Source organism: Symsagittifera roscoffensis, chromosome 9 (genome assembly GCF_963678635.1).
Source record: "Symsagittifera roscoffensis chromosome 9, txSymRosc1.1, whole genome shotgun sequence".
In the NCBI taxonomy this organism is placed as follows: Eukaryota; Metazoa; Xenacoelomorpha; order Acoela; family Convolutidae; genus Symsagittifera; species Symsagittifera roscoffensis.
The window spans coordinates 28,645,040-28,670,788 of NC_087070.1; the positions used below are offsets into that span (position 1 = coordinate 28,645,040).

General features: G+C 37.5%; 4 protein-coding genes across 6 annotated transcripts in view; 2 read left to right on the plus strand and 2 right to left on the minus strand.

Annotated features, from left to right (window-relative positions):
• The window catches only part of LOC134854321 (protein rogdi homolog), a 438,231-nt gene that overhangs the window by 240,584 nt on the left and 171,898 nt on the right, over positions 1-25,749 (minus strand). The window lies entirely within an intron of this gene.
• LOC134854318 (E3 ubiquitin-protein ligase RNF14-like) overlaps positions 1-25,749 on the plus strand; it is a 360,494-nt gene that overhangs the window by 228,095 nt on the left and 106,650 nt on the right. The window lies entirely within an intron of this gene.
• The window catches only part of LOC134854315 (uncharacterized), a 315,313-nt gene that overhangs the window by 117,668 nt on the left and 171,896 nt on the right, over positions 1-25,749 (minus strand). The window lies entirely within an intron of this gene.
• Positions 1,033-24,851, plus strand: LOC134853827 (uncharacterized). Of its 3 annotated transcripts, XM_063869744.1 has the most exons (14): positions 1,033-3,002; positions 4,830-4,909; positions 7,041-7,154; positions 8,825-8,976; positions 12,391-12,538; positions 14,494-14,661; positions 16,928-17,104; positions 18,879-18,923; positions 20,980-21,264; positions 21,768-21,836; positions 21,916-22,255; positions 22,522-22,542; positions 22,947-23,662; positions 24,085-24,851. In XM_063869744.1, exons 1-14 carry the CDS (start codon positions 2,641-2,643, stop codon positions 24,108-24,110), a joined length of 2,703 nt encoding a protein of 900 aa, XP_063725814.1. In that variant the 5' UTR covers positions 1,033-2,640; the 3' UTR covers positions 24,111-24,851. The 3 variants fall into 3 exon arrangements, with proteins under 3 accessions (XP_063725814.1, XP_063725815.1, XP_063725816.1); XM_063869745.1 differs by lacking the exon at positions 22,522-22,542; XM_063869746.1 differs by lacking the exon at positions 18,879-18,923 and having other exon boundaries at positions 1,034-3,002.

A 25,749-nucleotide genomic window follows, 5' to 3' on the forward strand; every position in this document is an offset into this window, starting at 1 on the left:
AACACAACTAACAGGTATCTAATTAGTAACTAGGGGTCAAACTAAGAGAGATAAAACACAATACCACAACAGCATGAGGTAGGTTTTAATTATTCTGAAAATATGTTAAAAAGTTAGTAAATAATTTGGAAGGAACGGTAGAAAGCGATACGATAAAAAGTTTAGGGCAGAATAAGGTAAACCGCTATGTTATCGCATGCACAATGGGTTATTCCTGACGAGTGAAGAAAGCAGGGACTGTAAATTTCACTAAATATGACATGACAACATTACATGAGGTTTATTTCAAGTGTAAAAGGGTGTTCGGTTAGAAGTTGAACGATCTGCAAATATTTTAAATGTTAGGTTCAAATCTTATTTTCTATGTTTATCCTTTTTTGGACTTTCATTTGAGCCCAGAATTATTGTAGTGTAACAAGAAGAACATTTACTGTCAGATCACAGAAAAAAAATGTGGTACTACTCACTAATACCAGTTTCCTTGGTTTTTTAGTCCATCATCATCATGCAACAGTACCCACTCACATGGGAGTTGTATTATGTATAACCCGTTGACCTTAAATTTCTTGTAAGTTCGAAAAAGAGTTTTACTCTCAAGGCTTTCATGTTGTGTCGATCAACTTCGATCTCTCGTTTGGCTCTGAAGCTTTCATTCAAAGTCTCAATTTTAGTGGAGCGAGTACACTACATCAAATGGTTGAGTGCGTTCGCCTGTTTGTGAAGTATGGATGGTTGGTGCAAGTTAGCATCAGTATCGTCGCTGTGTGTTGCAGAGTTTAAGTGAAAGTAGGAGCCACACGCAGTGTGGTCTACTCTCAGTCTAGTCGTAGGGTCTGTTTAATCCTTGGCGCCTGTAGAACAGCAAACAACAGACATCTCTCAAATGAATTCACCGTTGGATCTCGTCTGCTACGATCTTTGCAAAATGATTTTATGTGGCTATGGACTATCATTGGACCGGCTAAGTGGATTTCAATTGGGCCACAATATTCAAAATACCAAGTCCCACTGAAGTGAATATATTTGTGTCTCTGTCTTGTATGGACTGCTCTAGTATTTATGGTCTATATCTTGTAGTATGTTGTGTTGGCATATAAGATTATTGGCTGGTAGAAATAAAATAAGTGGACGAATAAAGGGACAGGTTTATTGGCTGAAATTATACCAATTCCTTCTCTATTTGCGCCACAAATTCAATCAACCTGCTATACCATCAACCAAGTATGTCTTCGTCTGCTGCTGCTGCTGCTGCTGCTGCTTCGAAAGCCATCAGCCATTCACTCATTCATTATACACAAGAACAACACAAGATTCCTGTCTTCCCTTCCGCCCATCCATCCCAACTCATAATTCTCCACTCAACAAACCCCCTTCACTTTAAAAACAAATATAGTCAACAAGGCAGACAAGCAACAGGCGCCGAAATACGTGGAACGGAACAAACACAGCAGCAGCTAACTATTTATTTAATTTCGATCCAAAGTCCCTATTTATAAATAGACTAATCCAATATGCTTCTTAGTTGCTGCAGTGGTGGCTCAATTTAATTTTCAATCATCCTCCAATCCAAAACGACCATTTCATTCATTTACTGTTGTTCTTACTTCCTGCTTTTTTGTTCACTTCGTTTACAGTTTTCTCTGTTTCTCCAGTAGCTTTTCCCCCATCCTTCAAACATATAACTGTTACCTACTCTATAGAATAACACTACCCAATCGAATAAAAAAAATGGCAGCCTAAAACAAAAACCGTATTTTTGTCCAATTGTGGCCATGTATAAACTCTGTTGAGCTGTTGTGGATGCTATCATGATAAAAAAGAACAGTAAGAAATCGGATTTGTGTTTGAGTTGCACAATTCGAATACATCTCAAAAGGAGAAGAGGGGACGAATTGTTATTGCAATGCTCCACTTTATTCGGTCGATGGCTCTCATTCTGTCTGGTTCTGTTCTAGCCCCCCTGTCAGCGCCTGTCGTCGACCAGCAGTAATCAAAACACAACAAGAAATATACTTCTCCTCCCCCTGCCTTTTTCACAGCACCGCACTGGATAATAGCAACGGACGCAGACCTACTCAATCAGCCAGAGTATTTGAGCCAGCCGCCCTTCTAGTTGTCAGACGGATAAAATTGGAGTTCAAACAACTCTCATTTGAAGCAGTCTTTTATCCTGTCTCTTATTTTAATGGTCCGCGTCTTGGATGATTTCGTCCAATCAAAATTGTTTTCTTAGAGAAAGACAACAATCAGAAAATAAAGACGTCTATTCATGGCTTCATAAAGTTGATACTTTACTTATTTACTCTCTTCTCTCTTTTTTTTTCAATTAAATGCCTTTTTAGCTAGCTAGAAGACGAGACAAAATTACAAAAGCAAATTTCAAATTTGAAAAGTTCCTAATAATTAGATACTGTTACAAAATTTCAGTTCATTTCGCACATTATCCTTTATCCGACAGTACTTGTTTCTCCTGGACGATGATTTTTACAGCATAGCGGACAATAATTGAACGACAACAACTTGGAGCCCCTTCGCCCTAGAGTAACGAGAGCCAAGAATTGAACGATTTATCATATCCTCCTAAATCAGTGAACTAAAGGAGGATAAATCAGTGAATCGTTCAAACAGGATCTTTTCAAAATGTTGGCCCGACCTGCTTTGACAGTCAAACCAACTTCTATAATGACGACTATGGTGCTTCTATTTGTTTCGGCCTCTTCTACAATTGTTCTCGCAACTGCCGTCTCTGCTACATCTGATGTGGAGGGGGGAATTAATTCCTCGTCATCTAACCCTGGATCTTCCTCCCCCTCCTCATCTCTTACCTCATCCGAGGGTGCAGCCGAAGTTGGTGGGGGGAGTGCAATGACAATGGGGGGACTGGAGAGAGGGACTTCAGGCATGTTCTTTGTAGTTCACCCACGTGACCACATTCTGGGCAAGAGTGAACAGAGTGTGAAGGTGGAGTGCACTGCCTTTGGCGCCAACAAAATCACCATCAGGTACAGTTCGCATTTCATCAATCGGATCGTGTTAACAATCGTACGTCTGTGTTCCAAGTTTAAACACATTTTTGTTTGGCATGGTATGACTATACTTTGGCCCAGCCTGACACACGGTAACATTCCATTGAACTATCAGGGACTTTAAATTATGCTGTGAATTGCGATCATTTTACAGTCAATGACATCAAAAAAATGCAATCGTAAGTCGGACCTTCAAAAAGGTTTCAAAAATTTTGTCGACCATTTTTGTAGGTCGACCAAATTGATATTCTGAGCTCTCGGAAATCTCTACAAAGACCCTATTTTTACCTAACTTTGTGCTCCGCAAGCAACTTTTTGAACAAACAGGCCAAAAACGGCGTTTTAAGATACTTTATGGAAAGTTTTGACAAACTTGACGATAATTGATGAGAGGCTGATTTCCCAAGCTTCTTGCTATTACGGTTTTTAACGTTAAGTTAACTATAGTTGCCGCTCTTCCTGCTTTTTCACTTATTTCATAACTTTTCTAGAAAAAATAACAGGAAATTAAGACAAACAAAAATTGCAATACAAATTCGGTAAAGATTACTTCGTTAAAGCAATAGATTATTTTGAACCTAATAAATAGTTCTGGTAAAAAGCATTTTCTTACCGATATTAGTTAACAAGTTTTACTTTTTTCAAAAAAAAGATGATGGGCATTGAGGAAAAAATCTTAAGATTCGAGCCAACCCTAACTTTAAGTCTTCAGACTTCTTGGAAGCTACTTGTCGTTTTCCCCGAAATTGGTCCATCAATTGAATTTTTTGGTGATTACTGACTAACGATTATAATTTTGTTATGACTCATTCGACTGACCCTTTTCTGTTAACTGTGCAAAAGTAAAGAAGCATTTGTTCTTTCTCCATTAAAACTGTCCGTTTTAATCGGTGAAACAAAGACAGGTCTGAAAAAGAACAGGAATAACCGCGGGCTAAAATGGTTGGCAAAAAGGACAGTAGAATGGCAAAGACAAGAATCTGTACCTTTGAATGGGCTGACTTTTCTGTCACGGACAGGTAGCAGTGGACGCATTGTTTGCATAGTTGACTAATTGATGGCTTCCTAATTAGAGGTTGTGTCGGCTGTATATTACTAAATAACTAGTTTAGCCCAGATTAAGACAATACCTGTAGTGCCAATTAAGCCCTTGTTGTGTGCGAATGTGTGTCCATTTCTTAGACTGCTCGACTTTTCTGAATTGCGGGATGTCTTTTCTAATCACTTCTCAATTTTCCCCGTTTTTATATCTTCGCGTTACTTCGCTCATTAAATCACAAAAAAAAAAAAGAAAAGTGCTTCATGATTTTTTTCTAATTTGGTGAATCACTTGTATCCTTTGTATCTTATGAAAAACTGCACACAAATGACTAGTTAGGTCAATTACCAGGTCATTAGTTTCACTAATCATACCTTCTCATTTTCCAAAGTGGCTAAACATAAAATCATGTCAGAGAAAATGCATTAATGATTTGAAATGGGCAATTTTAACAGAAGTTTCTCTTTGTACAGAAACAGACAACAGAGCAGACTGAAGTTCAGCCTCTCTAGAAAGGGAGGTTAATTAGCAAGAGTAAGAAGGTTCAAGAGCCTCCCTTTCTTCTTGTTTCCATGGGTCAATAACAGATATAAATACTATGATTAGTTCATTTGTGACTTACAAAGCTTTCTTTTGTGTTTTCGCTGATCAAATTAAAACTAATTGCAATTTCTTAAATTGTAATTGGAACTTATTTAAGAATTAATTTCGATTTCTGAAAGAAAGTTGTTTTGGGAAATAATTGAGACTTTGAAATGTTTCAGATGTGGGAAGGACGCCTTTCTGCCCGACCGAGCAACGCCTCCTTTTTCGGACACGATGAAGGAGTTGAGCGCCTCTGCGGGTAATTTGATATTCCAATCATCTCATAACCATCCTCAACACATTGTCAGAGCTAGTTAGCTACCCGTATTCATCCATGCATAATTCATCATCATCACAAAGCATCTTTCTGTAGCTAAAAGGAGATAAATAGATTGTGTCAAGTTTCTCCGTTAATTACATAATCTCAGTTAACTTTTTCGTCCAATTCACAGAAAATTAGAAATATTTCTAACTTTAAAAAGGGCTTAAAAGTCAAAACTTCCTGCGACAATGCAAACTAGAGAATTAGTCATTGAGTTGTTCATTAGATTGGAATTGGGAATTGAAATCTGGGAAAAGATTGTAAATATCAGGATTGGCCCTAATGAAAGGCTGTCTACTTGGCCCCATATCAGGTACAACACATGCACCTGAGATTGTTTCGATTCCCGAGATTAAATTAAACAAGGCACTCGTAAACTAGATTGCAACTTGAAAAAGAGACCATAAATCAAAATTAACTAGCCCCCCAGTCCTCTCCCACGGCATAAAAACACATGATGTCCAATTCCAGCCTCCCCCTCTCAGTCACAAGTGTTCCCCACACACCACTCACACAAAAAGTACATAGTTGTAAAACACAAATTCTGATTACTTTTAACTAGTTCTAAGCAATAAAAGGTGATTGAATATTCATCTAGTGTGCAGCTAGTATCATTTTCCCCGCCTTCTTATTTTCCGAATTACAACTAAGTTTTTAGGCATCGAAAAAGACCGCATGTTAAAAACCTGCGATGCGAAGTTAATTTTAAAAGTTGAAACACTTAGTCAGTTACTAAATATATTTTATCTTGAGACCGCAGGGTGGAGGCCAACGATAGCTTGGCTCGGTCTCTGGTGTAGCATCGTTGCTCAAAAGTTAAATGTCGCTCTGCTTCTATTATAAACTGAGTTCGGCTTCTGGGTTTTGACACTTTGCCAAAATATTTTCTTTTTTTAATCGCATTATCACATTCTTAGTCCAATTTTTAATGCAAAATATATATAATGCAAGATCAATTTTAATGAAGTTCATGAATTTTTTAAAACTCTATAATTCCGTTTGTCAAGGGAAAAGCAAGGCTATCGTGACTGTTTGAACGCCGCATCTACTTGGTCCCGGAGGAGCATTATGTACGAATTAGAACAAATTAATAGGTTCCTGAATGGTTGGCAAATTTATCATAGCAACGGATGATTGATGTTCGATAACAAGTTATGAGTTATTGCTGTGTGTTTTGTGGGAAAACTAGTGAAGTTAGTGATTGAGGCAGGATTGGGGGAATGGATTTACTTCATTTTGCAATACCTTCCCAGATTCCGATTCCTTTCATCTTAGCCACAGTGAGCAGTGATTACTTTGAACACACCTGAGCATAGTCGTTTAGAATTATTTTGAACCGATTTGTGGATTATGTATGATGTTTCTCATGAAGGAAATGAAGTTTAAATATCATCAACACCTAGGTCGATGGTCAGGGGCGGATTTAGGGGGGGGGGGGCGGGGGGGGGGGGGGGGCGGACGCCCCCCCCCTCAGGGATTCGACCCCCTGCCGACCCAAAGGGTCCCCCCTTTGATACTTTTTCAGAAATCCATTTTTGGCCGACCGACCCTAAAATTTTTCTAAAGGCGCCTTTGGCGCCAATATATACTAATTTTGAGGGGGAGCGCGCGCCAAAAAAACGCGATTTTTTTGTCAAAATTTTTCAAAAATTGCCCAAAAACGGCTTTTTTGACTGTTTTTTCAAAAATTTGCCTGCGGCGCAGAAAATTTAGCCAAAGTAGGGCCAAAACAGTGCTTTGGGAGAGCTCGAAAAATCAATTTGGTCGACCTAAAAAAAAAAAAGGTCGTCAAAATTTTGGAAAATTTTTTGAAAATCCGCCCCCCCCCTCGAGAAAATCCTAGATCCGCCCCTGTCGATGGTGTTTATGAGTAAATTAAAGTGGTGTTAGCCTGATTAAAAGATTGGGAGGGAAGCTTGACTTCGCTTAAAAACTTCGTTTATTCGTCAAATGAATTGCCGGCCGACTCTATTATTTGTCGGTAGAAAGTTCTTTTTTGTCTTCCACGAACATGAGTGAGTAATTCAACCAGCTCTCGGGTTTTCTTTACCGCAATCTAACCTTTTAGAATTGGACCGGAAATCAATCGAGAGGACGCATGGGAAAGGCGTGGAGTGCTTCTGTGAGGCGGACAACTCCACCCACCGGGTCAAAAGTGACACCAGTCTCATACGACTTGCTTGTGAGTCTTAGTAATTCACTACTCTCTTTTGGATCGATTGTCAGCAAATACTAGTTTACTTATACCCAAAAATTATTGATGAGTTTCTCCTCCGGTTTCTTGCAAAGATTATTAAGATTTTTGTCAATGGGTTTCTACAAGCTCCAAAAAAGAATTTTTCAGTTCATGATTTTTCCGTTTAAAAAATCTAATCGTCAATTTGTTGTGTAAAGGGTTTCAAATTTCTGTCATGTGCATCGATCGATTAATGTGTTATTTTTGGTTTTTATCTATGATCAGAGGTAGAAACCATCATCTTTGTTGTTTTAAGCTCACATAAATGCTGCCTTGTTTGTTGTTTTTAGCTAATAACGTGTAGGTACAAATCGCAAACCATTAATTAATTCGTGTTCGGTGCTTAAGGAGTCGAGTTGATCAGCTTTTATGACAATCATCAGAGCGTCGCCTAAAGCTTTTGAGCTTTTAATATACATAACTCAGCGTGACATTTGGTCTCGAATGAATCTCGTTTGCAGCAGTTTGTATACATTCTGGTATACTTGACAAGAAGAGAAAGGTATCTCGAGTTGGTTTTGGTAAGAATGGTCGGAGGATTATAAATCATAATTGGCCCTCGGCGCCAAACACCCTCGATGGTATGTTGTGATAAAACATTAATGGATTGGCGATTGGAGTGGTTATATGGTGATTAGTTATGCATTCAAGCTCTAATTAAAGCGGTCGGATAGTTGCAACCAGCGGCTATCTAACAAGTGAGGCCATTTTAATTACAGGTTTGCATCCAATTTGTGACAGCGTCTACCAACCAGAGACACATAGTCGCTATGTTGCCTCTACCAAGCCGAAGCTAATTGATCTGCATTAGCTCTATCTGTAATCAGCAAACACAACCAAACTTCACTTTTTCATATGCTCCAATCTGTCAAAACTTCACATGAAACATATTTACATGATTTGAGCTAAGAGAAATCCCAAGTTGTATGGTAACATTGTCTAGAAAACATCCCATTTTGGTAAAATGAAAATTACTAGAGAAAATTTGAGCTCAAAATTTACTTATAGTCTATAATTTAAAAAATACAAGGTTTTTTTTATCAGATATCGAGCATTGATTATGAATTTTGTGAATGTTGGGATGCTTTGGAAGTCTTAAATAAAAAAAGTTCTTTATTTTTGAAACAGGAACCGGATTTCGGAACTTGGGATCAATGATACCTTGAGTCGCCATTATTTCAGGTCAAACAGAATATGAAGCGACTAAGTGTCTTTTATAATCACCATTCTGATCTATCTTCAAGGGACGATTCTTGACCAAGAGCAAAAAGCAACATGCAGACATTTGTCTGAATGCATATTCAGCGTCATGTTTTAACTTAGTTGTCTACCTTCTTTGCTGTTGCGTAACAGATGTACCATAAAACATGGGCCAGCTTTGAATCAAGTAGCTTTGATTCCTACTGAGAAATGTGTTTGTCTTTCATTTAATTGCTAATGATCCGTCCTTTCACTTTGAAAAGAGCGATTAATTCCCGATTAAGTCACTGGAGCATCTTTTATGATGCCAGCAGAGGGGAGGGAATCAATTAATGCAATTTCTTCAATATTTATTGTAGGAGCAGCATGTACCTTTTCTCAATAGCGTTCTAACTGTTTGCCTTTTCTTATGTTAGATTTGAAGAAATCTTGGCGGGAGGAGCCCCACCCGATCCAGCGAGTGAGAGTGGGAAACTCGGCTGAGATATGTGCCCAGGTGCCGGAGGGTCTTCCGGAACCAGAAGTGAGCTGGTCAAAAGATGGAAAGCCAATGGATCTCACAAATCAGGTATCTAGTCACGATTTTTGCGTGTTCATCAAAAAGTTTTCAGTACCCAGTTTCTATTCCAACAATTTCACTCTGGCGTGCGCAGGAATGTTTTGAAGGGGGGTAGTTGATAAAAATGGGTTTTTCCCATTATAGACCCGCGCCAGCAAATTACAGACACCCCAAAATACAAAAATCTCTGCTGTAATTTTTTTGTTAGTAAGCTGGAGGAGGGTTTGATGGAAAAGACCCGAAAAGTTTGTCGACCTTTTTTAATTCAGTATTTTTGGTGAATAAGATTATTTACCTTAGTTATGAACCTTCTTTCTTTCTAACCTTACTCGCAATTAAAAGTATTCATTAAAACTTATTTGGACATTTCACTGTAGCATTGGAAATTGCATTGCATCTGTTCTCTGCTTGATTTGTGGCTACTCTCAATTGTGCGAGACTCTCAATCTCTAGTTGTTCCGACTTTCATAACGAAAGTAACGGAAGGGCTGGATTTTTTTCTTCAGACAAATTTCGACTTTTTAACTAGCCATTTTTGACGGAATTATTTAAAATCATTCAAAAGGTATTGTTGTCCTGAGCTTAAATTTGAAAAGATATTTCAACTGTGATCATTTTTCATAAACTTATGGGGATTTAAAAATTGCTATTTCGGCCAATTAGAGACAATTAACGCGCGGTATATTTCTCGCTATTAACACGTAAGCGGAGGTTTAATCCGTCTAAGAAATCGTTTCAAATTGGTTGAAGGAAGCTTATTTGTATAATTGATTTGTTACTAGGAGCAAAATTTATCACTTTGTACTTTATATCTTTATATGCCGTTTGGGGGGCTGGTTTTAAAAAAAAATCTCAAATTAAAAAAATAATAATTTTTTTCTAATTTAAATTTCAGATTTTTTGTTAAAATCATCCCCTAAACGGCATATAAAGTACAAAATGATAAATTTCGCTCCTAGTAACAATTTCTTAGACGGAAAAAAATTGTTTTTTTTTACATTTAATTTTTTCATGTTATTACTGCTCTATAGGCAGTCGGAACTTTCAGGGTCTGGCCCTGATACGAGCAGTTTTGTTTATCATTTATTTTAGTTGCAATTTTTAGATCGTTTTAGCATTTATCATTGCATTTTTTGTTCCTTCAACCTATTTTCACCTATTTCAATCAGAGTATTATCATCGCTTTTTAAAATTATTTTTCGCTGCCGCCGTTTTTTACAAAATCGTTTTTTGCTTCTCCACTTACTCGCTGAATTGTTTTTACGAGTTTTGCTTTCTTATAAAAAATATTTCAGAATAGATATTTTTTGAATAGTTTGCAGTTTAAACAGTTGTGCATTTAAAAAAACAAGTACTAATAACACGAAATAAGTCTCGTGACTGTTAAAATTAGAATAACGTTCAATTACGCAATTTTACCTTTTTATGTGTATTCAAGTAGCTTTTTGTTCCGACCATTTGAAAAATGGGGAGGAACTTTATATTCGGGTGTCTTAGTTTTGTTTCCACGCAAAATCAGGTAGGTACCACGAATAATCATCAGAATGGGTCGAGTGATATATCATATTGAAGATTTTTTAGTCGTGATTCGAACAGTTTCAAAAAAATTTGAAAATTTTTTCTCAGTGTCAGTTTGAAAATTTTGATTTTTGGTCTAATTTTGAGCTAATAAGGTGAGCGTGCAGGCTTACAATAGCTTAAGCCGTGTTTGGTTCAAGGTAAGCCGTGAAAATTTATTTTTACTCGAACAAATTTAGTGCTTGGAGTTTTTTTAGCGCCATTTTGTGAACTGAAAATTTCAAAAAATTTGCAAAAAAAATTAAATAATTTAAAAAAAAAATTTTAAATTTTTTTTATCATTTTTTGTTTTTCTAGCCATTTTTTGTAGCCATATTTTCTAATTGGCCTATTTGGCTATGACTGTTGCTTTTGCCTGATTTCCATTGCAGAAAAAACTTCACTGATTTGAAAAAAATGTATCTTTGTTTAAGACTATAGTCAGAACATTATGTGCTACTTGCATTGTAACCGGCTATCCTTGTTCGCTTTTGTTATTGCTTTATCGAAGTGGTGATCGCTTTCACTTATATTCTTCATTCGGCAGCTTTTTTCCGCTTTTGCTTTAAGTAAAAACAATATTCGGACCTCAATGGCTCTTCACATGAAAGAAACAACAGATGAAGAAAAAAAATTGTGTTCGATTTATTTTGACTTTTTTCGTCTTTCGAATGTATTCTCAAAAATTTCTGGGTTTAGAATACTCTGTGCTACTTGCAAAGCAACCGGTTATCCTTTTTAGCATTTCCCAAAAAGTTTTAGTAAATCATTGTCAAAGTAATTGGAACAACGAAAGTTGGATTACAAATTTGCCACTAGCTCCGTTCAATAGTTGGGCAGGATAAAAATATTAGTAGGTAACATAAAAAATGAAGGCTTTCTTAATTAAGGTACCCTTATGTTAGTGGTACACACAGTGATTTGGGCTTTGATATAGGATCACATTTAACTATCAAATAATCTGCCATCTGAAGATGTTTATAAACTTACGAAATTGACCAAGTAATCTCCTTCATAAAAGTATCTACAACAACAATTACGAATGATTTCTCTTCGTAAATTGTTTCTTGCTTCCTGGTCTATAAATCCTGATAAGTCAGACTAGGGCTTCCTATCTGATTATGACAAAGCCAGTTTTAGAATCCATTAAGCTTCAGATTAAGTTTGAAGCTGTGGTGATTTGAATGAGATTTTGACTGTTATTGTCTTCAATCTGTTTGCCCTGATAAACTAGATAACAGTGATAGGTACTTGGATAGCCCCTAAGAGAGACTAAATACTTTCAAATTAGCCCAAGCTACCCTCCCTTCAGAAGTTAACTTGTGGTTATTGGTGGCCTTATTGGTAAGTGGTCTCCTGATAAACAGACACTGCAACCCCCTGTTCCGTCCACCGACTGGCTCAAACTGCAATCCTAGGCTATCATTTTTATCAACTGAAACTAAGTCCTCCAAATCTCTAACCAAAACTCTGTAATTCCCAATTCATGATAAAGCTAATCCTTAATTATGTCACGTCGCTCACCAATTCTTTCCTCTCTATTTTTGATCAAGAGTCCGAAATCAGAGCCGATCAATATGTTCTCAGAAAATCAGACAATAAAAAAGTCTGAAGTTTAGATAAATCGTTCGTAGAAATGTATCAGGTCATCTTTAAATCCTAAAGTTCTGACCAAGTAAGCGTTTCTTACAAAGTGGTCCCAATGACAATGGCAGCGTTTCATAATGAGGTAAACTACTGGTTGGATTATGTGGCACATGCCCATTGGCCGACCCAACTTTTAAGTCATGGAGGGAAATTTTTTATGATGTGTGGATAGAGAAGTATCATTGGAAATGGTGACATTATTTTTGTTCTCTGTCTCAGGAGGGAGTTCTGATGACGCGGAGGCCCAACAACAGACACTGTCTCATATTCAGTCTGGTGATGGAACAGACAGCTGGACTGTACACGTGTGAGGCTGCCAACATAGCCACCAATAGAACCAGTCTCCCCTCACAACTCAGCGTCTACTGTGAGTAATCACCCCAAACTATAACTGGGAATAGGGTGGTTTCTACATTTTTTCTACAATCACCTAATTTTTGCGGTTTATTGAGTAATTCAACCCCTGAAATTTTTTAACGAAGGACAGGAAAAAATGAAAAAAAAAAAAAACGAACAATTTTAGGGAGAGGGCTCACATAAACTTTGAATTTTGGTAATCAATATTCAAATTTATTAACTATTTCCTCCTTATTTCGATTTTCACAAGTTCAATTTGTCTGCCACGTTTTCTATATTGTAAAACAATTTTAAATACAAGTAATACAAATGAGAAATAGTTAACAAGGTACAAAAAAGGGAAATGGTTAACAAGATCACAAATTTCATTGCGAAGGTAAACAAAGTCGTTACATTCTGTACTGTTTGTATTGAAACCATTTATATTTGATCATTTAGTCTGTTTTGGGAGGGCCGAAGGTTTGAATCCCGACGTGTAGAGCTCCGTCATTTAAATATTAAATTTTTGCGCTCAGCTTTATTTAAAAAGTTTTGAAAAAGTTATTGTTTTAAGTGATTTTGTAAATGATGCTTCGTAAGATTTAAAGGTTGCATATACATTGACATGCCAGACAAGTAAAAACAATTCCCGCAGGTTTTACGGGAAAAATTTGGCTATCTTTAAACTTGATATCTGTTTTATTTCGATGCATTTTTGAAGTTTTTTTTTTAAATTTGAAGATAGCGGCTGACATTTTGAGACGCTCTAATTTGTGTAATTGGCTGTACTTTCTGCCCCAACAACTGTCCAATGTTGCGTCTCTATCTAATCATGCCTAATTACCACCCACGACGCCAGCAGTCTCTCTATCTACATCTTTATTTTCCTTTTTTTTCTCTCTAGCCAACTGCTCGACTAGCAAAAAGAGTATCTAATTACCGTTAAATATTTCTAAGACATTCTCGATCTATTCCGTAATGCAAAATGCCTAAAAAGATATTTCAATTATAATTTTCAACTGCTGTACAATTACAACTTAATTCCACACGAAAGCACATCGACTGATTCATATCATCATTTAATACTGCTTGTGTGACAAACATTTAGTATACCAATCGAGTATTATGCCAGTCGACACACTAACTTCTGCTCATTTTCTGTGATCTTGATTATTTTAAAATGGTCTGCTAGTAGCAGACTTAACTCATATATCCTTGTTTTTTGCTCTGTTCCTCCTCTGTGTCCTCCCCTCCTCTCAAACGACAGGAAGAGCGCGTAGAGCCCTTGTTCTGCTCTGTATTAGTGAGAATAGAACCGGATTGGGAGTTAAGAGCTTGCCTTTGTCTAGTACCGCCAAAAGACATTCCACTTCCTACCTCCTATTACTTCTTCAACTGCAATATCCCCCACCCCCAAAAAAATCATCCATCCCCGCCGTCTCTTCATTTTCACTCAGGATGTTTCTCTCTCTCAACCATTCATGCTGGAGCGAAGAGATACTTAACAGTCAAATGTCAATGAAACGGTCGGTCAAACACTTGAACATGTTTTTCCTGCTTCCTTCAGCATAATTGAAAAGCGGTAATTGAGGTCTAGTGGCACTCGAAAACGCCAATAAACTCTTCAGACGATTCTTCCTTTTTGAGAGCTTTCAATTACAGAGGGTAATTTTTGAGATAAAAGCAACGACTACTACGTCTCACAGCATTTGATGCTTATTTATGGGATAGAGTGAAATACAAGCCGTGAATTCCATGCCAAATTGCATTGTTTGCAATATCCTTGTCAGTCAATGAATCTGAATGCAGCTCCCTTTGACGACGGAAATCAATTTGAACCGATATCAACCCGTGAAAAGAGCATTCATTAAGAGACCAATGAAACTAAAACGCATTAGTTTTTCACCGATAAGGATGCTCTAGGTCCACAGAATAGCTGTCAGTTTGTAATGAAGTATAATTTATGTGCAATTGTGTTGGGTGTAGTGGACGGTGGCTGGTCCGAGTGGAGTGACTGGAGCGAGTGCAATGTGACCTGTGGACTGGGGTCCAGTACCCGAGACAGACACTGCACCCAGCCCGCCCCAGTCAATGACGGTCTCTTCTGCCAGGGAGTGGCCTTGGAGCAGAAACAGTGCACCAGACTCTGCAAACGTAAGCCAACTCTCATTTCTCCTCTCTTTTTATTCGATATAATGGACGGATAAATCTCTTTAACAATTCTTAATAAGACAACTCGCATTAAACACATTTCGCAAACACTCACTGCCGCAGTAGCGCCAAAGTGTTGCGAGCTAGCCAACAGAGGGTAGTACTTAACAGGGGCGGATGTAGGGTTTTCTCGAGGGGGATGGATTTTCAAAAATTTTTAGAGAATTGTGTCGACCTGTTTTTAGTTTGACCAAATTGATTTTCCGAGCACTCCCAAAACACTATAAAGACCATATTTTGGCCAAAAATGTAGCACCGCATGCAATTAAAAAAAAACAGTTCAAAAGCCGTTTTTGGGCACTTTTTGAAAAATTTTGACCAAAAAATTGCGTTTTTCCGGCGCGCGCTGCCCCTCAAAATTAGCATATATTGGCGCCAAAATTTTAGGGTTGGTCGGCCGAAAATGGATGTAAAAAAATAATATCAAAAGGGGGTTACCTTGGTTGGTGAGGGGGCGCCTACCCTAAATCTGCCCCTGGTACTTATTTCAGAGCCGGTTATCGCCGCGAAGCCCACCGCCAATCTTAAATTGAAATTCTGAATTTAAATTATTTTTCGAACCTTCCGAGTTGTCTTTTGTTGAGAATTGTCGCGGTATCGTAAAAATCATCCTCTCTTATTATAGAGGGGAACCTCATAAGTAGGATCAAAATGTATCCGTTACATGCTAATTGTTCCTTTTTATTAAGACTTTCATTAGTTTTGAAATTTCTATTTGGAGCATGATTTTTTGCCATTTAACATACGCAAACATTTATCAATTAGTGGAATGAATTTTTCAAAGACTATTTAACTTGTCAAGTGATGACCCAAAACCACTTACTTGTTTTCTCATGTTGTTTCATTGCGTGTCTTTTGATTGATTTTCATTTGATCACTCATTTTTCTCTCTAGAATTTTTAGGAACTTTTCAGAGCTAAGATGATGTTTTTGAATATAGGTGCTATAGGAAACTCTTTAAAAACAGGTTCTTAAATATTGGCAAATTTTGTGTGCTTAAAAGAGTTAAGTCTCTAAAAAGATCAGCCTCGAAGTATTGCTGTTAGTGCTCAAACTGCGGCTGTAAACAGGAAGCTAATGACAAAGTTTGACCTTTTTCTTCTTGTTCTGCTCTGAAACTAAATTTTTCGCGCTTATAAAACCATATTTTATCACGTTTTATAATTCTCTATAGCTGCTATAAGCAGGTGAGCTTCTTCAAACATAAAATCGATTTCGGCGCCTGGGGAAGCTCAAGTCTCTTCTCTTCGGAAGTAAATTCTTTCAAATTGATTTCTGACGTTTTCATTGCTCTTTTCTAACTGCTCTAGAACTAATTAGAAGGCCCAGAGCAGTTCAATTGTTGCGCTCATCTATTATCAGATCAACTTGTTCAAAACAGTTTCGATTATTTTCAAAACTTTTTTTCCCCTAATTGGAACTGGAAAAAAAAAACAACTGGTAAGCCCTTTGAAGGCAAAGTTGAAAGTTTAAGCGGTCACAATTTAACTTTTTTTTACTGATGATTACGGTGACGCTTCTTCCTGTTTTTGTTTTTGTTTGATGGCATTCACAACTACAGCCTTTCAGTTTGCTTCGACGTGAACTGCTCTATCTATCTATCGGCAGAATGGCATCCGCACAAGTTGCTTCCTGTCGATATTTGTGTTGTTTTACTGAAAAATTGCCACCGTTTTTCCTTTAAAACATGTTATGAGGCACTTTTTCACTTCAACTCAATCAAGACTATTCAAGGGCAGAAATTAAAAAGCAAATTATTCTCCGCCCAATTTTCAACATTCGCTCTAGGCGCCTTTCAGATGCCTCCTCAGACAAATATTTATTGCGTAAAAGTGGCTTCAAAACTATGATAGAATTAATAATCATCATCATTATAATAATAAGCCAATATATTATATTATATATAATATTAATAATAATAAGCCAAATCACCTCAAAACGCATAAACAGAATGTTCCGATCAGTTTTTTGAAAGTAAACGCTTGAGGTGACCAGCTTTGTAGAAGTCGACCTTTTTGTTACTAATTACTAAAACATGTCTAGCGTTTTGATAAATCTTTGCCGCTTGTATAAGAGTTAAATCTTTGAATAAATAAAATTAAATTTTACTTATATTGGGATCAATTGAATTTTTTCTATATCGGTTGCTGTGGTTGTTATTGGTCTGGCTAAAAAGTTGTTTATTTTTGTTTATTTGTTGTGTTTGCAGAAGACGGAGGCTGGAGTGAGTGGAGTGAGTGGAATGCATGTAACACCCAGTGTGTGCACCACAGGACCCGCAAGTGTAACAGTCCCTCCCCTCGCAATGGGGGCAGAGACTGCAGGGGGGACACTATAGACCACGCCAACTGTACGGGGGGACACTGCAACCAAAACTACGTCAACAGTCAGTACACTCTAACAGTACCCTCATCACGCGTATTCTCACTTAAGCAGTCGATAACGCGTTTTTGCATTAAATATTTGAAGATTCTTCTATTATTTTGTAAATCGGTTTCAATTGCTATGAGCGTCATGTTTAACATTTCACCAACGTTAAAGAAATTACTCTCTTCTCAATTCATAGCCTGATGAGTTTTCGTAAAGAGCTTTAATTCTTTGCAAACCGATTGAAGCGATGAAAACAAACGAAATTCTTAGTGCTTTTTCTCTTTATGAGCGTATTTGAAAAAAAAATTAAGCTTTTCAGCAACCATTTCATGCTATTAAAAGAAAAAAAAATATTTTAAAGAAAACTTTCATTTCTTGATAGGCTTAATAAAAACTTAAATTTTCTCAAATCCATCTTGAAAGGTTTCAAACTTTCAGGACTAAATTAGCTATTAAAATAACTCGAATTGTTTGAATGTTTCACCGCTTGATAGCTCAGTTTAAAAAACTTGAGCTTTTCAGGGGGTGGTGACTGCCATGTATTAAGATACAAGACTAAATATCCGGTCACCAGGTTATGTATAAGATAGGGCATAGAGTTTTTAATATATTACGATCGGGAAGAGATTTTCCCATGTAGTGAGATAAAATAATAAAGTTTCCATGCATTAGTATAGGGAATATCATCTTTTACCAGGTATTAGGCTTTTGTGTCCGAATTTTTTTTTGTTATAAAATAAGGAGTAGATAGCATGTACAAAGATAGGAAATTTTTCTTTTTTTTTATAAGATGTTATCTTTTAAGATAAGAGAAATTAAAATTTGTGTTTCGTGTTAAAAATATGGTAAGAAAATTTAGTTTTTGCGTTTTGTGAAGAAAATCTTTTGTTTTATGAATCCTTTTTGTTCCGACTTTCGAAGAAAGTGACGGAATATTTGTATTCGGGGTGGTTTTTTTCTCCATACTAGTTTCGACTTTTCAACTAGCATTTTTTGGCGGAGCTTTTTTGTACCACTCGAAAGGTGTTGTTGTCTTGAGCTCAAATTAAAAAATATGTCTTGATTTTTTCATGGAGCTATTGTGGTTGAAAGTTAGCCAATTTGGGACAATTAACGGCACGATATACTTCGAGCTACTAACGCGTAATCGGAGATTTAATCCCTCTTAGAAATTGTTGCAATTTGGACTGAGGCATGAAATTTGCACTATTTAATACTTTGCTATATGCGAAATACACTTTTTTTCTGATTTTTGAAGAAAACAGAATATTTATGCTTCGTGTGGTTTTTTATCCAGTCAATTTTTGGCGATCGAATTAATAGTTTTTAGCAAAATTTTTTATGCCTCATTAAAGATATTCACTCTCTGAAATTAAATTTAAAAAGGTATGTTAGCTCCGATCTTTTCTCGCAAAGTTTTGGGAGTTTGAAAATTGCCAATTTAGCCATGGTCTGGACTAATCTATGCGCGCTTTGTAGATTTTATTGATAATTTTGCAAGCGTAACGCGAACTAAATATGCGTGGCGAAAAATCCCGCACAACTTTTCAATGGTCGGAACAAAAAGGAGTGCTCATATTTGGGAAACAATTTTGATGCATATTATTGACAATTTAATAGCATGACTTCGAAATGCTTTTTGGGGGTTACTTAAGCTTGAATATTTATACGCTTTTCAACAAACAATCAAACAAAGTTTGCAAAAAATGCGAAGCCGAGAAGAGGAGTTGAGCTGGAAGGTAAAAGTTATTAGTCTGGTTGCCTAGTTTTGAAAATCCGGTATGTTTCAGCTAAGATGAGAAAAGACTACATTAACTCTGGATCATCCAACCCTTGTAAGGCGACGATTTATTTCGAAGTAGTTCCCGAATTTTTAATTTCTGTTTCGATTGCTTATCTTGCTGTTTATCCTTTGTTTTGTTCCGACTGTTTTTTCCTAAATATGCATGTTTGCTCCTCTTCAAGTCAAATTTAGTCCCGATCATCAATAATGAGACAATTAAAATGGAATTTTCGTCAATTTTGTCAATTTGGAGTTGGTTGCTTTAATCTGCTCGACCTTTCAGTTGATCAGTTTCAGTTTTGTTTTGAGAAGACAGATGATGAATTCCTTTGGTTAGCTGATGAAGATAGGGTAATTGCATTGGGTGAAAATCTCTCCTAATTCTTATCAGCTCTTTCAGTTTTCCCTCTAATACCCTTTTCATTATCCTCCCCTGTCTTTTCCTACTATCCTGCCCTAGATTAGCCCTTTCACCCCTCCCCTGCAGAGATAGTAGGTCTACTGCATTGGTTGGTAATGGTGGTAAGATGCCACTGCTTAATTAGCAGCCAATTGTGGCTAACCACTTGTGAATCGGGCCAATTTCGCTTTCTCTTGCCCTTACCCTGTCCCTAAAGAGCTCTCCAATCCAAATACACGCTCAAAACCCAGCAGCTCTCAAAGCCTCCGCGTCTAGAGCTACCCCAGGTCGCTTTTGCATGTTGGAGCTTGAAAATCATTTCACAGTCTGACTGACTAACAAGGGCTAGTAGTAGTGACCTATGACCTATGGTGTATCTTGAAGGCATAGTCCAATCACAATTAACTGCAAAAAAAGTAAAAACAGAAATGAGGGAAATGCAGTGGAAGAATAACTCTTCTCTAGTCACTACAAATAGCATTGTCACTTCCCCCTCTCTCTCTCACATTTTTACCCTTCTCTCTCTTTTTCTTTCCGCTTTCATTCCTTATCTGCTGTCTTCCTCAAATTATGTTTTAATCTTTTCTCATTTTAATCCATCCTAGTAATCACTTTTACAATATATGTGCTTCCCCCCTCCCTCTCTCTCTGTCTTTCTCCCTCTCCCAGTCATTTCATTCAAACATAAACGTCTTTGACGTTTTTCACTTCTTAATCGCTCTTCTGCCGTTTTCGAGGCTTCCTTTTCCTGTGCGATGAGAACCGAATTTGAGCACAAATAAATGCGATCTCAATAAAACCAATATACATGATAGCTCCTTGAAATGATGTTTGCCTTTCCTGCGTGGAGCTAGATAGATCAACATGTTGAACGAACGTGCAATTGTGTACTGACATACTTCCTTTTACTAATCCAGCTATAAAGGAGATAATGAGAGTTAAATGGGTAGTGGCGTGTTGAAGGGGGGGGGGGATGGGTTATGTGTTTGGGGCTGCTTCCGGGAGTGAAAACATTGAGGGGAAGTTAGACGCAACTTTGCTCTTAATTCGCCCCTAAGTTAAAACAAGAAGAGCCAAGTGAGAACAACAAAGTCGGGGCTTGTGGTTGTGTTGTAGGGTGGTAGAAAAGGTAGAAACACGGGAACACATGTATGGAACAACAACTGGGCAATTATGCTGACAGTTGGGTACAGTTTGATTGCAAGTTTAGTACAGACTGTGGAGCCAATTTGAATCGCAGCTGGCCCGATTAAATGTTGTCATTGCTCCTCTCAGAGCTTATCCTAGAAACTATTCTATCTGGCAAATGTTTCGAATGCTCTTAACTTGTCATTTAAAACCACGTATCCAAGCGTTCTATCTTTCAGATTATGTTTTCGAACATATCTGTGACACTGAAGTAATCGAAACATAGAGTACAAACTTAGAGCTAGTCCAAAATATCATGTGTCGCATGAATACGCCAAAACACGTCCTTTTCTTGATATTAAACATCAATTTGATAGCATTGTGCCATATCTTACTTAATTTGAAACATGATTAGTTGCTAAAGTAAACTTTATCAAAACTAAAGTGAAGGATGAATCAAGGAAATTTCAGAATGCCCAAACGACATGTTTCTAAGTCACTTAGTTTTTGCCTGTGCACTTTCTATAAAGTCCTTGTAATAAGGTTTTGAAAGCAATCTTTGAAACGGAGGTTTTAACAGATGGTTTGGCGAATGGTGGGGTGAACAATAACAGACGTCCCTCTGGAACTGGGTTTGACTCTGCTGGGGACGGAGGTGGAAGCGAAGAACGAGAGGATGACATGTTCTTGTACACTCTGGCAATGGTCACTGCTCTTCTGCTGTTTCTGGCAGTGATGGCCTCTGCTGTGTTTCTGTGTGTGAAGAAGTACAAGTACATCTGCAGGATCACTGGCACAGGGGGACCCACCTCCTCCTCCCACCATTCTCACCCACACTACCCCCACACTCTGGCCATGGAGCAAGGTGAACTTACAATACCATGAAACCGCATGTCGAACAGCGACACCACGTCCGTCTGACGTTTCCACAAGATAATTTTTCACTAAATTACCGTAGCAGAGAACTGGAATGATAGAAAAACTACAATTCAGAAAAAAAATGTCAAATGGAAAAACAAAGGATCTCTCACAAAAAATTTGGAAATAAATCTTAAAATATCATGGGCCCCTGTCAGAGGTAAAAATATCAGAGGCTGATATTTTTGGAATTAATTCTCTAAACCTTACATTTTACGAGATAGGTTGTGATTTTTCCAGTTGACTTTTTTTGATTTTAAGTCGTACTATGATTTCAATAGATTGTACCAGATACGAATTTTTTAACCAAAATTTTTGGTTTACTATCAATTTTTTTGAACTAGTGAAAAAACAGGTATTTTTGGCTCGTTAGTACTTGCTAATATCATTCTGTGCTATCAAATATCCATTATATGCTTCAAAATTAACAGGACCTATCTAATGTTTTAGCGCATCATCAGTCAAGAGCCGCTTTGTCATATTCACCCAATGGGATATATGTCACTAAACACCATAACGGTAATTAAGCCTTTATCAACTTATATTTGATAGAAAAATTTGTAAACATGACACGAAATTTTTGCTGTCTTTTTTCCAGGAAACGTGGTGACTCGTCTCATGAGTTCCATGGCGGTATCCTCCTCAGCCAATCCAGCGCCTCCCGACGTCACCCAGCACCAAACTCATCACAACCAGCAGGCCATCCAGATCCTATCCGACGGAACCTTCTACAAAACCATGTTCCTTGAACCCCCCTCTTCCATGTGCTCAGGGGGCTCACCCGCCGCTGTCTCCTCCAGTGGGGGTTACAGACCACTGCCCCCAACCGACACAGTCAGTGACGTCATCTCTTCATCCGGGGGATACCCACCTAACAACAATGTCTCAGGGAACAAGAGGGGATCCCCCACTCGTTGCAATTCGGCAGGGCTCTACAGGTGAAAAAGAAAACCACAACGTGCATGGGAAATTATTTATCGCCTTACTAGACATCGTTAATCTTATTTGTACAGCCTTGAATCATAAATAAGTTCTTAAGTGAACCTATTAGCTGCATAAAAAATCTCTTGCGCAAGTTGTAGGCTATTTATTTTGCATGCCTTTTTAGAATATAATTCATCATTTTTGCGCAAAAACCTAGCAGCTCGAAATCTTGGTTCTCAAAATTAGTTTGAGCTTTGTGTTTAAATAGATTTGGTTTCAGCAACGGATATTACCCTCTGTAGTAAGTCATCTTAGTGCTAGGAACTAACATGTGACTGAGTTTCATTTCTGTATTTTTAGTTGTAGTTGTGTCCAAAATTAACTCGTCCGTATATTGTAACAGAAAACAATCATTGCAAACGGAAAACCCTCATTAAATCAGAGCGAGGTCCCTGTGTGTATAGTCCATTTCACTCGACAATGAATAGAAAATTTCTCGAGTCTGTCGATTTGGTTTCCCTGTTAACTAATAAATTTTTGGCTCTCATTAGTTTTGCTTGGAATTATTTTTTGGTCGTTTGGTTTTTTCAAAGCTGCGTGTTTCTTCAAACTCCTTGAAATGTTGCCTCGTAAACTGGTTTTGTTATTGGCTGAAAGAAAAACGGTATAAATTGATTGAAACTAAATTGTTCTGCTTTCTCTTAGCAAAACTGACACTGCGATGACTCTGCTCTCTGACCAATCGAGTGTTGCCAACTTCTGCAAGCAACAACAGCAGCCATCAAGTGACATGCAAATGGTCCGATCATCCCCCTCCGAGTTTCCCCTCGTTTATACTTCGTCGGGAGGATCTAGCCACATGCACCCCCACGTCCTCCCAAATGGGAGCAGGTTAAGTGACGTCACTTTAGTAAGTCGGATGTACGAGAACACTGCCAGTCATTACCAGAGCATCAAAGACATCGAGAGTGACGCCACAACTGGAACAGGCCACTACATGTCAACCCCCTTCTGCAATCAATCAGTTCAACCTCACCCAGCCGACAATCAAGTTAGCCGAAGCAGTGTCTTGGGAAAGACTCTTCCGGGGTATCCCGACAAAAACGCCAACATGGGAGGTATAATAGATACCTTCCGGAATCATCGAGGAGCGTTTCCTGGAATAAGTTCTGTAATAGGGATGAATCCGAATCAGAGGAACTGGACCGAGGAGAGCGACTATTTCTCCCAGTGCAGCTCAGAGGGGGGTTGCGGAGGAGGGGGAGTAGGAGTTGGTGGGGGGATGGAGGAAGAGAATGGTCTTGGGGCAGGGGGCACATATCACTTTGACCTCTGTCGAAACACAGTCGGTGCAGTGGACAGTTGTAGGACTTGCAATGACTCATCCTCAGCCGCAGTATCCAACAACAGACTCTCAAGAAGTCAGTTTTTTGAACCCTCTGTATTATTCATTCAGTCAACCTTTAGCAAGATCTATTCGGCGAACCTAATCATACCAAATCCGTATTAACCCACTAAAGTTTGAAGCATAAAGTATAATATTAGATTGACTTAGCTTCAAAGTTAACAGCAAGTAAATTTTTGAGCAAAAGTTCTCTTTAAAAAATTTTTTGAATTCCACGGACGTCTGCTCCAAAAATTTAAAATAAGTTGGGATGTCTTCAAGAAAACTAGAGAAAAAAAAACAATTATGCGCAGCGTTGTTTGAAGATTTTCTAAGCGAACGATTTCTCTAATACCTTCATTGAATGACTTATACGTGTAGTTGTATTAAAGTCCGAACAGCACTGACCCTTGTGGTTGTATTCAATAAGACTTAGTATGCAAATGACCTGGTGTTTAGATGCCGTCTACTGCTCCAGCAGTTGAGACGCAAACACATCATCTACAAAACAACAACAGCTAGAATAGACTCCAAAATGAAAGAAAAGAACATCAGTTACATTTCTGCAACTGTCATTTAAAAACAGGCAGCCAGGAAATGAATATAAGAGTTGAACAGATCTCTCTATTGATATCTTGGAACAACAGCCAATAACTCAGTCTCAGATCAGATCAGCCATCATATTCAAGTGAACAGCCATCATAAATCAGAAGTCTGCCAAGCGTACAAACAAGGCGCCATCTACAATACAATTGAGGAACAATACACAGACACTTCAGTCTGACTGTCTGAAATACCTAATAAGACAGGCTGGCAGTCTTCGGCCAGAACTGCTGCAGGATGGATACCAAGTACAAACTACGCCATCCAACTGCTCTTATACAAAACCAGCCACGAAATCAGAACCACTACACCACTACATAAACTAAAACTCAACAACTAAGAAAAAGCGCAACGAACGAGAAAAAGAATAAAATCGGCTATTGAGATTTACATCAAACACAAAAAATGGAACGAAGCTGAAAAAAAACGCACAGGAGAAGAAGGAAGTAGATAAATCTGGCTTGGCTGTTGTTACCTTAGAAGGAAATTAAATTTTAAGAGTTTCCTCATGCTTTATTTTTTAACAAATTGCACTTTTATGGACTTACTACTTGAGTTTCAATTTCTTACACTTTTTGTTTTTGATGCCGGATCTCTGCTTAATTTAGATAGTTTCAATCAAATTTTTTTGTTCAAAATACAACTAGTATTAAATTGAAATGCGGCGAGGTAGTTTAGTGAGGTTTATTACAGATTATTGACACAGAAGCTGAGAATAACTTTTCAACATTTCTTTAAAAAGTAAAATGGTCACAATGATAGAAAAAATCAAGGAAGTTTTAAAAAAAGCAGATTGTTTTTTAGATTTGAAATGAATTTAACACAAATAGATTCTAGGCTCAAGGAAATTTAGCAAACGACGATTTAAAACAAATCTATCAGAAGTCAGAACACTCTTTGTTATATTTTTTGTCAATCAGCTCGGAGGCATAACCACAAGTTTAAAGTTTCATGTTAACAAGAGAGCATATATCAGTGCCCATTAAGCCATGTCTCAAATGTAAAAGCTCATTTCGCAAATAGCAGTGCACCAACAACCAGAGTGCCACAATGGCACAATTTAAGTGAAACTTCCTCAAAATTTTCCTAAAACAAACATCAGGCAGTCTTAACCACCGTCAACATTGAAAAAAAAAAGAAATTTAATACCACTTTTTCGAAAATTTTAGTCAACTATTGGAAAGAAGGTAACCATCACAAAAAAAATTTCGTCCAAATTTTATTTGAAGTTCATATAAAGTAAAACTTACACGGGTAGTTACCTTTTAAATACTGGTCTGAAAAGTAAAACCATTCAGATTGATCGTTTCCCCGTCATTGTATTTTTTTGTCTGAAATATTTAATGCATTTTGTATCGTAATTTTTTCAAATTCTATATAAAATATACCACAAAAAGCAACTATAAAAACTTGTAAGTCATAAAATATGAGTATTTATTTATCTTATCCGCTATTACAGTGCTAATATAAATTATCCAGAGAAAATGAAAAAAATATATAATTTTCTTTAAAATTTAGGTT